This window comes from Quercus lobata, chromosome 8, assembly GCF_001633185.2.
Source record: "Quercus lobata isolate SW786 chromosome 8, ValleyOak3.0 Primary Assembly, whole genome shotgun sequence".
Lineage (NCBI taxonomy): Eukaryota > Viridiplantae > Streptophyta > Magnoliopsida > Fagales > Fagaceae > Quercus > Quercus lobata.
In genome coordinates, this window is record NC_044911.1 from 42,517,132 (window position 1) to 42,531,226 (window position 14,095).

The 14,095-nt window shown below is 33.9% G+C and overlaps 2 protein-coding genes across 2 annotated transcripts; one reads left to right on the forward strand and one right to left on the reverse strand.

Moving 5' to 3' along the window:
- Positions 1-4,581: 4,581 nt before the first annotated feature.
- LOC115957652 (E3 ubiquitin-protein ligase RNF6) lies at positions 4,582-7,303 on the reverse strand. Its single transcript, XM_031075948.1, has 3 exons — positions 7,037-7,303; positions 6,801-6,877; positions 4,582-5,768 (listed from the first exon to the last, which is right to left on the reverse strand). Exons 1-3 carry the CDS (start codon positions 7,178-7,180, stop codon positions 5,192-5,194), a joined length of 798 nt encoding a protein of 265 aa, XP_030931808.1. The 5' UTR covers positions 7,181-7,303; the 3' UTR covers positions 4,582-5,191.
- Positions 7,304-9,554: 2,251 nt separating this feature from the next.
- LOC115955970 (pheophytinase, chloroplastic) lies at positions 9,555-14,095 on the forward strand. Its single transcript, XM_031074398.1, has 6 exons — positions 9,555-10,006; positions 12,695-12,806; positions 12,987-13,080; positions 13,202-13,379; positions 13,457-13,526; positions 13,611-14,095. The coding sequence occupies exons 1-6, from the start codon at positions 9,594-9,596 to the stop codon at positions 13,920-13,922; spliced, it is 1,179 nt and encodes a 392-aa protein (XP_030930258.1). The 5' UTR covers positions 9,555-9,593; the 3' UTR covers positions 13,923-14,095.

Here is a 14,095-nt window from a genome sequence, read left to right on the forward strand (position 1 = left end):
TAGAGGAAGGTGTTGTATAGCACTGAGGAGAAGATGAGAGAAGGAGTGACAGACGAAGATGGCTTTACTCCTTCGACCATAAGACCATTAGAGAGACATAGATTGAGAAAAAGTATCAGGGAAGAACGAGTACTGAAAATAAGTATAAAAAATTTAATAAAATAATTAGCTGACGTGGAAAATTGTGAGAGCTTTAGAGCTGATGTGGCAAACACTCATGAAGTAAAAAAAAAAAAGTCAAATGCTTCGGTTAGATGTATGAGAAATAAGTTTTTACCTATTGCAACATGTTTTCTAACAATAAAGGGGGTTTTGCAAATTGCAATTATATATTTTGATGTGATGTTGATAATTAATTCTACATTATCCAATTTTGTTGCAACATATTATATAAATAGTTTATTGCATCCATAAATTATTGATGTAATAAAATATCACTTTTTAAGTAACTATTGCAATGAAAAAAAAAACCACTGTAAATTTTTTTTCATTAAAATAGCACTTGTTGCAAAAATATAATTTGGTGTAGAGTAGTGAAATGTAAAAAAGAATTACATTTAATCAACAATTTATTGTAGTTTATACCAATTAATCTTCTACCAAAAGTCAACCAAAGAAACAAGCCTATGACAAATATACTAGAAAAATCATACAATAGATCTCTGAAAGTATTCTTCATTGAAATTTATTTCCAATAAACAATAACCATTCACTTTAATATGACATATCAAATTTACACAAGAAACCAAATTTAACAGTAATTGAAAACTTGGAAAATAGTTCAACAATAAGGGGAGGGTGGGGAAGAGTACTCATAGAACCAAAAACAAAAATATCTAGAGCCTATCAAAGCTTTCGAAGATTTGCAAAATTGTTCACCTCTTCAAAAAAGACTTCTCTATGTTTGTGAAATCAAATCTTCCCAACTGATATAGCAATTTTATTAGACAAAGAATCAAAAAATTAATATGTGAAAAGTGATAACAAGTTTAGTACTTGTTTGAAATCAGATTATGATTTCAAAAAATCACCAAAGGACTGTTTTATTCTGTTTCATCAAAGTTTCTATATTTGTAGAATAATAACCGATCCAAAATTCGAAGTTCTAACACATTGGTTATGGATGAGGATCATAACAATAACAATAACAATAACAACAAAGACTTAATCCCATATTTTTTGGGTTGGCTCTGAATGAAGAATTTGCTTTTAAAAATTCACACAACTTATATTTGCAGTATAATGTAATTTTTCAATGACCTAATATATGGGCATCATAACATTATCAAAAAAAGCCATGCTATCTCTAGCACCAGGTAATTTTTTTATTTTCTCTAAGCAATATTCAATTGAGGTCATGAACCATCTACATGTAAGATTCTATAAGTAACCCAGCTAATGTAATATACTATATATATATATATATATATATATATATATTTTTTTTTTAAAGCTAATAAAAAATCATGCCATACTCATATTGTGAAACAATAGTAGAGGAACTCAAGTTTAAACATAAAAACCCCAAGGGGTTGGCTAAGTGGTTCGTAAAGTCTCATGATATCCATTAGATTTTGGGTTCGAAACCTCTTGCTAGAATCTTGGAGTCATCCGATGGGATTCTTCCTTGTTATACCTAGTGTGTGTGGGACAAAGGGATTGCATACACTTGAGAGAATATTCAGATACTCGAAGAGGTCTGGATACCCTTGTTTGTCAAAAACACACACACACATAGAGGATTTGCTACCTCTCCCCAAATTAAAAGGTATATGCCAAATATGAAATCTTTATCTTTAATTCTCTCTCAATTTGATTCAACCTATCAAAATTCAATAAAGATGTTAGTTGTAACATTATTTTTCCCTTGTTTTTTTTTTTTTTTTAAATTTTATTTTATTTAGAATTTTCATCAAACACATAGTTTCTTTCTTCACTTTTTTCCCCTATAAGCCAAAATTAGAACAAATGTGAAAAAAAAAATTTGTTTAAAGGGATCAAATTTCTCAAATCACCTTAAATTTGATTCATGACTTAAGAAGTGGCACAACTGCATATAGCTGACCACAACTTAGTAAAAAAAAAAACCCACGACTTGCACCAAGCTACAGCCAAATAATGCACATGCTTAAAGTTGAGATAAGTATTGAGATTCAAATAATGCGGTTAAAGTTGTCTCATCTCACTGCCTTGAAGGAAGTCTTTGAAAATGATTTTCCTTCTTGGTTTGTGTATGATGTGGTAAATAGATTTAAGGTGAGGTACTAAGGATGATTGTCGCTTAGCTTTACCATTTGTACATTTGGGCGCCAGTATAATTGGGTCAATGACTAAATTAGTGTGTTTATGACAAGACTAAGGTGAGAAAGTAAGGATTAAACATTATTGGTTTTTAGACCTCTGTTAAACAATTATTAATCAGTTTTAAGGCCGAGTTTTTAATTATATTTTATGCATCATTTTGCTAATGCAATAAACATAAATATGAAATACAACAAAATTTAAATACAACACCCATATATGATGATCTAGAAAAAACAAGTGAAATAGAAATGTAAAAACTTTGGAGGGACTTTACCTAATCAATGCCAAGGAACAAATCCATTATCAATTATAAGTATACAAATTGAATAAGCATTTTCTGTGTGAACTTAACTAAAGTTACCAAACTCAACTTCAAGATCCACATACTTCTTTGATATTGAGTTGTTCCAATGCGAATCTCCAATCCACAACTTTAAGACTCCACTTAAAGGATTAGATCCAGTACATGAGACAATTGATATGCAACAACTTCAATAACCACCGGTTTAGATTGCATGTAGAATGATCTCTAAAAGTACTAAGATAGTTTTATTTATGTGTTTGCCAACCTAAAATCTCAAAACCTAACAAACACACATGAGCACAATATTTTACATGGAAAACACCATGAGGCCTGGGGCAAAAAACCGCGGTTGGAGCAAAGAGAATGCTCTGCTCTAGGTAGAATGCATTTGTTGAAAGAACAAAAAATACAAAATGTTTGCTTTTCCCTCCTTTACTATCCTTAGTGGAATCACCCTTTTCTTGCTCTCTCTCTAATGGAGACTAGCCCATCTTTTACTAGTCCTTGCATAGATGTTAAATTCCTATTGGTTGTTATGACATTACAAAATTGGGTACAACATTCTTTGGCTTTCAATGCTTCGCCAATGGCTAGTTAGGTCCTTGAGGTTCAAGTGGCAAAGATACAAAAATCTCATTATTCTCTTGTCTGTATTGAAGTCTTGTGACCAACAGGATTTCATCATAGTGCTCCAGCCCTGGTGGGTCGGGTTGAGCGGGTCTATGGATACCCTATAAGGATGGGTGCAAAATTCCTCTTATGCCCCTGCCCCACCCCTAGTTTTGTACTACTAGTCAGGGAGAAAATAGGTAACTAGCACTAAAAAACTAACTATTTAGTTAGTAGTTAAGGTTTCAAAACTAATTTGTTTTCTAGCATCTCGAGTCTTTTAAACTCGATTTTGGCCAATAAATCGACCATCAAACGCTCGATTTCTATGCTCTTATTACTGTCGACGTGGCAAGTTTGCCACGTGGGAACACAGAAATCGAGTCTCTAAGACTCGATTTCTAAGCAACTCACTGAGGAACCACAACGTCAGGGAAGAAAGCAGAGGAAGAAAAAAAAAAAAAAAAACCAGAAATAGAGAGAGAGATCGGCGAGACCCAGGCGCCGCGCGCGGCCTGGGTCTCGCGAGCTCAGGCGAGACCCAGGCAGCGCGCGGCCTGGGTCTCGCGAAAGAGAGATCGGCGAGACCCAGCGCGCTGCCTGGGTCTCACCTGGGCTCGCGAGACCCAGGCGCGCGCGGCCTGGGTCTGCCTGGGCTCGGACCCAGGCCGCGCGCGGCGCCTGGGTCTCGCCGATCTCTCTCTCTATTTCTGGTTTTTTTTTTTTTTTTCTTCCTCTGCTTTCTTCCCTGACGTTGTGGTTCCTCAGTGAGTTGCTTAGAAATCGAGTCTTAGAGACTCGATTTCTGTGTTCCCACGTGGCAAACTTGCCACGTCGACAGTAATAAGAGCATAGAAATCGAGCGTTTGATGGTCGATTTATTGACCAAAATCGAGTTTAAAAGACTCGAGATGCTAGAAAACAAATTAGTTTTGAAATCTTAACAACTAACTAAATAGTTAGTTTTTTAGTGCTAGTTAACTATTTTCTCCATTAGTCAGTGTGTGAGTTTCCTATTTATCCTCAGCGTATGGTACGGTACCCTATATTCGTTTGAATGGGTCCAAAATTCACGAAATACAAGATGGGGATGGGGAACTTATGCACAGTTTATCGTGAACGTATTTGGTGAGGAATCCTCTTATTGCAAAATTCCTCTCTCTCTTTTTTTTTAATTATTCTTTTTCCTTTTATTATTATTATTATTATTTTGTATGGCAAGAATTGAATCTGTAAGTAAACTCCCCGCACAGATTGAAACAATAATGTGCTCTCTCCTCATATAAAAAAAAAAAAAAAAAAAAAATTAAAGAAAAGAAAAAAGAAAAGGTCCGTGTCATATACAACCAATTTGTATATAACTTGCAAGCTACAACAATGTGCTAAAACACAAGAAGGATAGCGGCAGGCTATTACTTACAAGTTACAACTACAAGTCCGTGGCATACATGAACAATTTGTTATGAGCACTCATGGAAACCTTTCACCAATGAAGAAATCAAATAAATGAGATTTTCCTCCAAAGTTGGTTGAATTGTAGACTTTGTGGCTAATTTTAATCTTCAGTATTTTGCTTAAATTTGGTTCAGGAAATTCGCTTTCAATTTAAAATTGTAGATGGGGTAACCATAATCCTGTTCACATCTGGGTTCTTTGCTTGCTTTCTATGTATTGCTTTGCTGTGAAATCATTCAAATCATACTTTAATCTTCCCACAAAATGTTTTACTAGTTGCTCGGCTGCAACCGTTTTCAACTTCTTTGCAGCTCATAAGTACATGAATGGAATTATGGATCATCAAGAACTATTATAACCACACAATATTTATTATCGTGTGGATTGCTATGTAAGTTCTTCATCATACACAAACTTGGAACTTGGTTTATAGGCTCTCTTCCAAACTTTCCTTGGCTCAAAAATGAAAAAAGAAAAAAGAAGAAATATATTTGTTGCTAAGGTTTCAGAGTTGGCATCTTAGCGGGGACCACTGCCCCATAGAAAAGCTTCCTCCATTGCCCTGGCTATTGAAAGAAGCTCTCTTGTAATAAGATCACTTGCAATGTTATTGTTGTTAAAGTCTGATGAATGCTCTCTCGTTTGCTCGCCAAATTCATAGCGACAAACGGGGCACTGACTATGGCTCTTCATCCATGGTGTGATGCAGTCCTCATGGAACATGTGGTTGCAGGGGGTTAGCATTACCTCTTGTCCTGCATCAAAATCATCCAAGCAAATAGCACACCTTTTACCTTCTTCATCTACCTCTTTTTCCACCTTATCCAAAGAATCTTTGGCCAGTCTGTCTCTGTAATACAAGCTCACTCTCCTTGATAATCTCTTTGGACCAGGATTATAGATTTCTCTCTTGAGCTTGTTCTCATTTTGGGTTACTCTAGAGTCCTCTTGCACTCTAGGGACCTGCATATTCCGCTGGCTTGTGAATGCTGGAGGGGATTCTGTCATGACTTGTCTGGGCCTGGGGTACGCTTCCCTTGCTGTGTTATTGTCTAGGACTAAAATTTGCAATGAAGAGAGATTTGTTCCTGGAACACTGCAAAATTTCCATGGTTAGTGATACTAGAAGTAGAAAAGATGGAAAATGTGATATAAGCCATAACGTATATGGTTTTTGAAATTAAGTTGGAGCTAGTTATAGGAACATTTTTTGACTATTAGTTTTTCCAAATGTTAAGCCATCTCAAAGAAATAGAACATTGAACACGAATAGCCCCAAAAAATTGGAATAACATTAATGGAAAACTAGATCGCCTAATTGTAGACTCTGAAAACAGAGAAGAATACTTCTAATTTTTTGTCCAACATAACCAATGGACTTTTCCCACAGGAAATCCAGAATGTAATTTAAAAAACAAAAAATTCTTTCAGAAGGTTATGAGTGAATGCTACTGTACTTGTAACACAGATTCACTGTACTTGTTTTCTGACTGGTTATGAAGAAAATTTTGCAGGAAGTTCATTATTCAGAAAAGTAGAATGAAAATCATATGCAAGTTACTTTCTTTTATGCCTTTCTTGGAGAGTAAAGTTTAGTAAGTAAATTGTCTGATCACTCTAGTGACACATTGTCTGGTAATAGTGTAAAGATTAGATTACTTATTGCAGGTACAATTGATGATACCTTTTCCTGACAAGGAAAAATGGTTTTATTTCCTGCTTCATGTTAAGCAAACTGAAGCAATTAACCAGAAGCGATGTTCAAATTGTTAATAACAACTTTTCTTTCATCATAGTAAAAATATGGAACAAAGATTCCCAAAAAAAAAAAAAAAAAAACCACGAATCATATTCAACTGCTATAGGAACCAAGACGAAATTATTATTCTTATTTTCCTTTGGATTTAAAAGGCAGTTCCAAATAGGCAATACTACATCTCTCTGCATTTGAACCAGCTAATTTTGTTTTCCACAGTAACATAGATCAAACAAAATTCATGTTTAAACTAGTATAGTAATATGCACTCAATCCATATAGGAAGCAACTTTTAATGAATCTTATTCTTCCAAAAATTTCTATCTGGGTTAAAGATGCTCTTTTAAAAGATGGAACTAGAATTATGATTACCTCGCTAAGCCATAGGGACCTGTTATACTTCTTTCCACAAATGATGGTCTTCGATCTAGCATGCCTGCTCCTACTTCCTGGTCACATACATCAAAGCAACTGATGTTATTAGCATGCACAACAAACTATTATAATTTCAGCTTTTATGATCCTCAATGATGTTATGGTAATTGTACTTGTAACACAACGCAATTAAAAGGTTCGTTTTATTTGGGATGAATTCATATTATACTTACAGGAGTAACTCGTATGGAACGGGACCTAGAAAACATGGGGTTGACACGGTTCAGTTCATCATGGTTAGAAGTATAGGCACCATAGTCCCTTCCAGTCTCCCAATTCCCTGAAGTGGCTCTGAAATTGTTGCTTCTACTGCTCATGTTTTCTTTGTCCTCTGATTGCCTGATTTAGTTCCTTAGCATAGCAGTTTTGGTCATTCACCTACCCAGTGAATATATACTTCGTTTTCTGCTGTTGCTTTGCTGCTCTTTATTATTCTATATTTCTTTTCTAATGCAAAGCAGGATTCTTTGCCCATTTAGAGATGCTGTGGTTGGTACTCTCAGGAATGCAAAACATGTACCGTAAATCAAGAAAGGAATCTAGTTCTTTCAATCTACTTGCATATGTCACTTATTTTTGTCAATGAACATCACATCAACTCCATGGGATGCCATTCTAAAAGTTTGAGTTACTTTAAATTTCTGAACCGTAATGTTTAACTCTTTTTCCCACTTTTTATTTATTTATTATTAATTCTTGACATAGACATTTTCACTTGGATCTGCAACAGTGATCATTGAACTTTCATTTTAGTAAACATGACACTTTCCTGGTGGGTAGAAGTTATATGAACTGTAGTTGCACCCTGGGTAGAGATTCAGTTAATTTTTCTGTCCTAAAATTTCAGTTCCTTTATATTTACTTTAAACTGATCTATTTGCATTTGTTCGATCATAATCTCTATTCAGGGTAGCTTTGAAATTTCACATTTTTGGAGGCATAAACTTTCACAAAGGCATCTCACATTATTCCTTAATTAGAGGTGAATGCATTAGTTCAAGTTTGAGGCGGTTAAGTTTCATCTTCTAAAGAATAATTATGGCATCAAGTTACTTTTTATCTCCATTAGGAATTAGGAGCCTTTATTTTGCTTTTGCTTTTAGTTTATTTCCCCCCGACAATTCAAGAATTGCTATTATATACTATATATATATATATATATATATATATATTTTTTTTTTTAGAAGGGTATACTATATAAATTTAAATGTAATTAGTGAGGTTGAAAGTAAAAGCATATTATTAAATCATAATAAAATCAATAAGTCTAGAGATACAATATAATTCACTACAAATTTAACAACGATTAAGTTGACAGTTTATTAACTTGCTAAGTTACAGTTGTAAATTTTGTTGTGCCAAGGACATTGCTTAAGGTTGTAGAGAAGGCTTTATATAAGCATAGTCTAGGGTTAGTAGTACAACATGTACAATAGTACAATGCATACAATATGAAGTATGATAGGCCCAACTAGGCTTGGACCTAAGGTGAGCATGCTTGGATTGAGATTTAGGGTATTACACCTAATGTAATTGTTATACAAAAAACAATTTTACATCTCAACCATTGAATTAAAAAAAAAATTAAAAAGAGTTAAAAAGTAAAAATAAAAAGATATATATAGTTAAAAATTATTGTGAGAGAAAGGGGGGTTAATTGCATAGTTGTAATTGCACCGAAGCTCAATCCAAGCATGCCCTAACGGCTCTCTACAAACTCAAGGCCGGTTACATGAAACCAACTTAAATTTGTAGGCAAAATTATTTTGAGTCTGTTACTGGGTAAAGACAAAATTATTTTGTTTAAAATTTTTTAAAAGGCTAGGCTGTTTGTTTTGGGTAAAATTAGTTGATTTTGATTAATTTTTTTTAACTTTACTATTGATAATTTTTATTATTGGGCTAATTTTTTTTTGTTTGTATATTTTGTTTTAGATTTTAGATCTATATATTTTTTATGGTCTTTAAAAAGAGGACAATGCTAGGGCTAATTTTTTTTTTTTACAAATTGTTGATGTGTTGAGTGATTATTGGTAAGTAAAAAAATAGTGTAAGTGGTGAACTAAGATGCAAATCAATTCTCATAAAAAAAAAAAAAGATACAAATCAATAAGATTTTACTACCTAAACAGTTTGTAAAAATGTTATAAAAAAATTTGTGAATATAACATTACTTTAAAAAAAAATTAATGATATTCTTAAGATGGGACAAAAGTGTAATTTTAGTGTCTATCTGGCATAATTAATTTTGCCAACTTATTTTACTATTTAGCTTATTTTTACTACTATTCATGGGCCCTACTGCCCTTTTTAGTACTATTCATGAGTCCTACCGTACTATTTCAGCTAATTTTTACTTTTATTTACAGTATTTTTAATAAAAAATTTTCAATTTCAGCAAAATAAATAGATCCCAAACAAATCTTTATACAACAAAATAATTAAAATTTTAAACTATGTATATACTAATATTTTTTTTTTAAAAAAAAATTTGGGGGCAATGTCGAAGACCGGCCCCATCCATGGCTATACCCACACGCCAAGGTCGACCCATCCACAGCCCATACGATCTTGGTTTGGGCTTTCAGTATCATTATCTGCTAAACCAATTCGAGCAGTCCAAAGAGAGCCCAGAAAAGAAAAAATGGAAAAAGTGGAAACTCGTCTGTATATAAATTGAACCCTCATCTGCTAGGAATGGGAAAAGCGAATTAGAGAAAGAAAGAAAGAATGGGAGTTGGAGTAACGGCTCCCCTTTCCCATTCAGTTGGGCTAGTTCGTTTGCAATTTCAGCACACAACTCCAAAAAAGAGAAGCTTGGCAAGGGTCTTCCTTGGTCACAAATATCATAATCATCATCATAATAATAAAAGTATTAGCATAATCTCCAACTGTACTACTAGCAGCAATACTACAAGTACTACAACAGCAACAACAACAACCACAACCACAACCACAGCTACTTCTGGTGGTGGACTTTTGGAGGTGAACGAGTTAAAAGAGAGGTGCAAAAAGTGGGAATGGAAGGGCCAGTATTCCATCACTTACTTTGTTTCTCAATCCTCAATTTCTAATAGTAATAATAATAAGCCTCCTCTTCTTCTTGTTCATGGCTTTGGTGCTTCCATTCCACACTGGCGCAGGTTAGTCTTTTTAACTTCATTCAACTCCACTTCCACATTAGCATTCAACTCCTAGATATTGTTATTGATTTGGGTCATCTTTCTTTGTGGTCAGTGTTCACTAAAACTACTGTTATTTGCCATTCAACTTCTTATCCATTTCCCTATCTATAAGTAATAAGTGTCCACCTTTTAGCCACACATGCTATCATGCATACAACAACCACAAAAAAAATAAAGGAAGATTGCTCAGAAGTATTGAATAAATTTTCCCTTCTTGCTGTTATACTCCTTAGATCACAGTGAATCCCATGATGGAAAGCTTTGATATTGTTTAATTCAAAAATTGAAACATTGAAAAACAAGGTTTTTATTTTATTTTATTTTTTATATTGGAAATTAGATAAATTATGTTCAAGTGAATGAGAAAGATACAACATAATTAAAATTAGATATGGTAGCTAAATGTTGTGCTACCATTGCCAATCAACCACCAGATTATAATCCCATCAACATGTCTCTTGTCTCTTTCCACTTTCTGTATGTCATTCTTTTATGCAAGTCGTTTTTTTGGGTGATAATTATAGTCTAATATATTAAATTTAAACAAATGAAAAAGGGTTGTACAGGATAAAGTATCCATGTATCAACCATATGCATAATTCTGACTCAGATACTAAACAATATGGAAAAAAAAAAAAAAAACCAATAACTCAAAAACCATTCTGCCTTTTGAGTTTTGACTTGATGTGGGTTGAGTCCAAATTTGACAACTTCTATTACAGATTAAAGCATAGCTATCAGATTCGTACCAAACATTGATGGGAAGACTGGGTTTTTTATATGGAATGATGTCATGGGACAATTAATGTTAAAGTTCGAGATAATGTTCTTACAATTAAAAGTACAGAGACGAATTAGAAACCTTAATGAATTACAAACATATTTATAAGGTAATGGCGTAATGGACAACAGGACAAGTATTAAAAGAATATGGTATTTTAACTACAATGCTCCATAGCTCAATAGCAGTGCATTTGATAATTTGAACTTAAGCTTACAACTACAAGTTCAAATCATTTTTGACAAGTCATAAAATTTCAGAAAACCAGTTCAAGCAATTAGTATTTTAATTCTTTTCTTTATTTATTTTTTGAAAAGCTAGTGCTTTAGTTAGTTTTCTCCTGTTCAAATGCTTATTTGGTTTAATAACAAAACAAAAAATAGCTGGTTTATGGGGTTCGTTAGTCATTTTCTAATAACTATGATTTAATGATGATATAAAATAGAATAGTTTTATTTGGTCAGAATTTTTATTACAACATTCTTCATTATTATACCATTTAGATCTTGGTATCAAAGCCCGGTTGTTTGTTTTTGGGATCTAATTAGTGCCAGGTCCCTCTTTCTCTATTTTGGTTAAAACAATCAGGCGTATTTGTCTCTACTTGGTTCAGGTTCTGCTTTTGTCATGTACTGTCTGAATCTCTTTACTCTAGCTTAAGATTTGGAGTCTGATCCTCTATCAGGTAGACTGCGAATTGTAAAAGTTCTCATGTGGTCCAGGCTTTGTAAAAGTTCTTGCAATCAGGAGGAAGAAAGAAGATTATACAAAGAAACTAGGTGCAATTAAAAATAGGAATAACTAAATATGCATTTATCATTCTTCTTTCTTATAGTTTACACTTCATATTTATACAAGCAATGGACAATGGTCTATGCACTAATCAACAACTAATCTGATAACAAACTCTCCAACTGAATTTAGTTGATTAACTTTTAATAAGCCAAGGCTGTGATAAGAACTCAAAACAGCAATAAGTGATAGTACACTGCAGTGATATTTGATCCTTCTTACATGATCCTCCTACAAAGTATTAATTCTTGAAGTAAAGATTCATCACGATGGAACCAATTTGCTTTCATTGGTGACATGAAGTTATCTTGTTGAATTTTTTTAGACCATCACAATCAAATTATATGGTCAATATATATTCCAAACTAGTTACAGAGGCATCCTTGAGTTACATGGAATATGGACTGTGATGGTACTAGATAAATAAGATATTTTCAATTTTATTCTTATGCTTCTCAGACCAATTTCATGAAATTTGTTTTCCTTATTAAGTAATGACCTGCCCTTTTACCAGTAAGCAAGTAATGATCTAACTTACCTCTTGATTAACACTAGTTTCTTAGCAAATCTTTGCTTAATTTTGATGTCCTATTCATAAAATGTAATTTATAGATGTGAAATTCTGGTTTTTATTGGTCAAACTCTGCAGATAATGTTGTCAGGCTAAAATGCACTACATTCTTTCTGAAATCCCTTTTAGTAAGTTCTGGCATTTCTGAAAGTTGTGTGTGATGCTCCTCTTCCATATTGTCTGCCACCCTGCACTCAAAAACGTATCACACACACACACACACATTCATTTCTAGTGGCTCTCAGATAAAACTTTTCCCTACTCTTTTAGATGCATATGCAATTTATCATGTCAGATTATCAGAATTTCTTTATTCATTTAGCGGATATGCTTAACTTGTCATGCAATCCTTTTAAAGCACAAACTAGTCATCTGATGCTCATTAGACCACAGAGGGTTATTGCATTTTTATTAATAAGTTCTTTACTCACTGTGTGGATCCATCCAGTAAAACTGTAAAGTACTTGAGATAATATTTTTCACTACTTTGAGGTTCCTTCAGGAATATTGGGACACTAGCACAGAATTTCACAGTATATGCCATTGACCTTCTCGGCTTTGGTGCTTCTGATAAACCAGCAGGATTTTCATATACCATGGAAACATGGGCTCAGGTATGCTTATTTTGAAGCTTGAACTTGGATTCTATCCTATATTTTTTTCATCAATCCTTCAGCATTGCAACTTTACCCTGCTTATTTTGAAGCTTGAACTTGGATTCTATCCTATATTTTTTTCATCAATCCTTCAGCATTGCAACTTTACCCTCTTGACCTTTAACGCACTGAAAACAGTTGATATTGGACTTCTTGGATGAAATTGTTCAGAAGCCAACTGTGCTGATAGGCAACTCTGTTGGAAGTCTTGCCTGTGTAATTGCTGCCTCAGGTAAGCCATATTTTTGTGGCAGAAGAAAGACCCCGCATTTTTAACAAAGAGAATAATTACTCCTGTTTGGCCTTTATATATCTGTGGTTTGCCTTATTTATATTTTATCTTTTCCAACCAGACTCTAGTAGAAGCCTAGTTCGAGGGCTTGTACTTCTAAATTGTGCTGGTGGTATGAACAATAAGGCAGTTGTTGATGATTGGAGAATCAAGCTATTATTACCTTTGCTTTTGTTGGTTGATTTTTTGTTAAGGCAACGGGGAATTGCTTCAGCAATCTTTGAGCGTGTTAGAAAGAGGTACCATATTTAGTTTCAGTCACGATATTTGGAAATCCAAGAGGAACGAATCCAAAAATGTTATGTCCCTCATGCAGAGATAACTTGAGGAACATTTTGTTGTCTGTTTATGGAAATAAGGAATCTGTGGATGAAGAACTAGTAGAGGTATTACTATTCTCCTCTTCATGCATTTCTGGCTCCTTAAAAATTAGTATATGCTCAGACTTCATGGTGATCTGAAAAATGCAGATCATTATGGAACCAACAAATGATGCCGGGGCACTAGATGCTTTTGTTTCTATTGTGACAGGCCCGCCAGGGCCAAACCCGGTGCAATTAATGCCTAGAATTTCCCTACCTGTGCTTCTTTTATGGGGAGATCAAGACCCATTTACTCCTCTTGATGGACCTGTTGGAAAATACTTCTCTTCACTACCTTCTGAACTAACAAATGTAAGCCTCTTTGTATTAGAAGGGGTAGGACATTGTCCCCATGATGACAGACCTGACTTAGTCCATGAAAAGCTGCTTCCCTGGTTGGCTCAACTTCCTGCTTCATGAGAGAATTGTTACTGATGATCCACTTCTATTTGTTATAATTTTTATCTGGATTTCTGACAAGCACGTCATCTCTTGTCAATTGATCGATTTTGGATATCATAATGTTCATAATGTATATGCTACATATTGTAACCAAATTTTGCATATTTTTATTTCTGATTCATTGCTTGAAA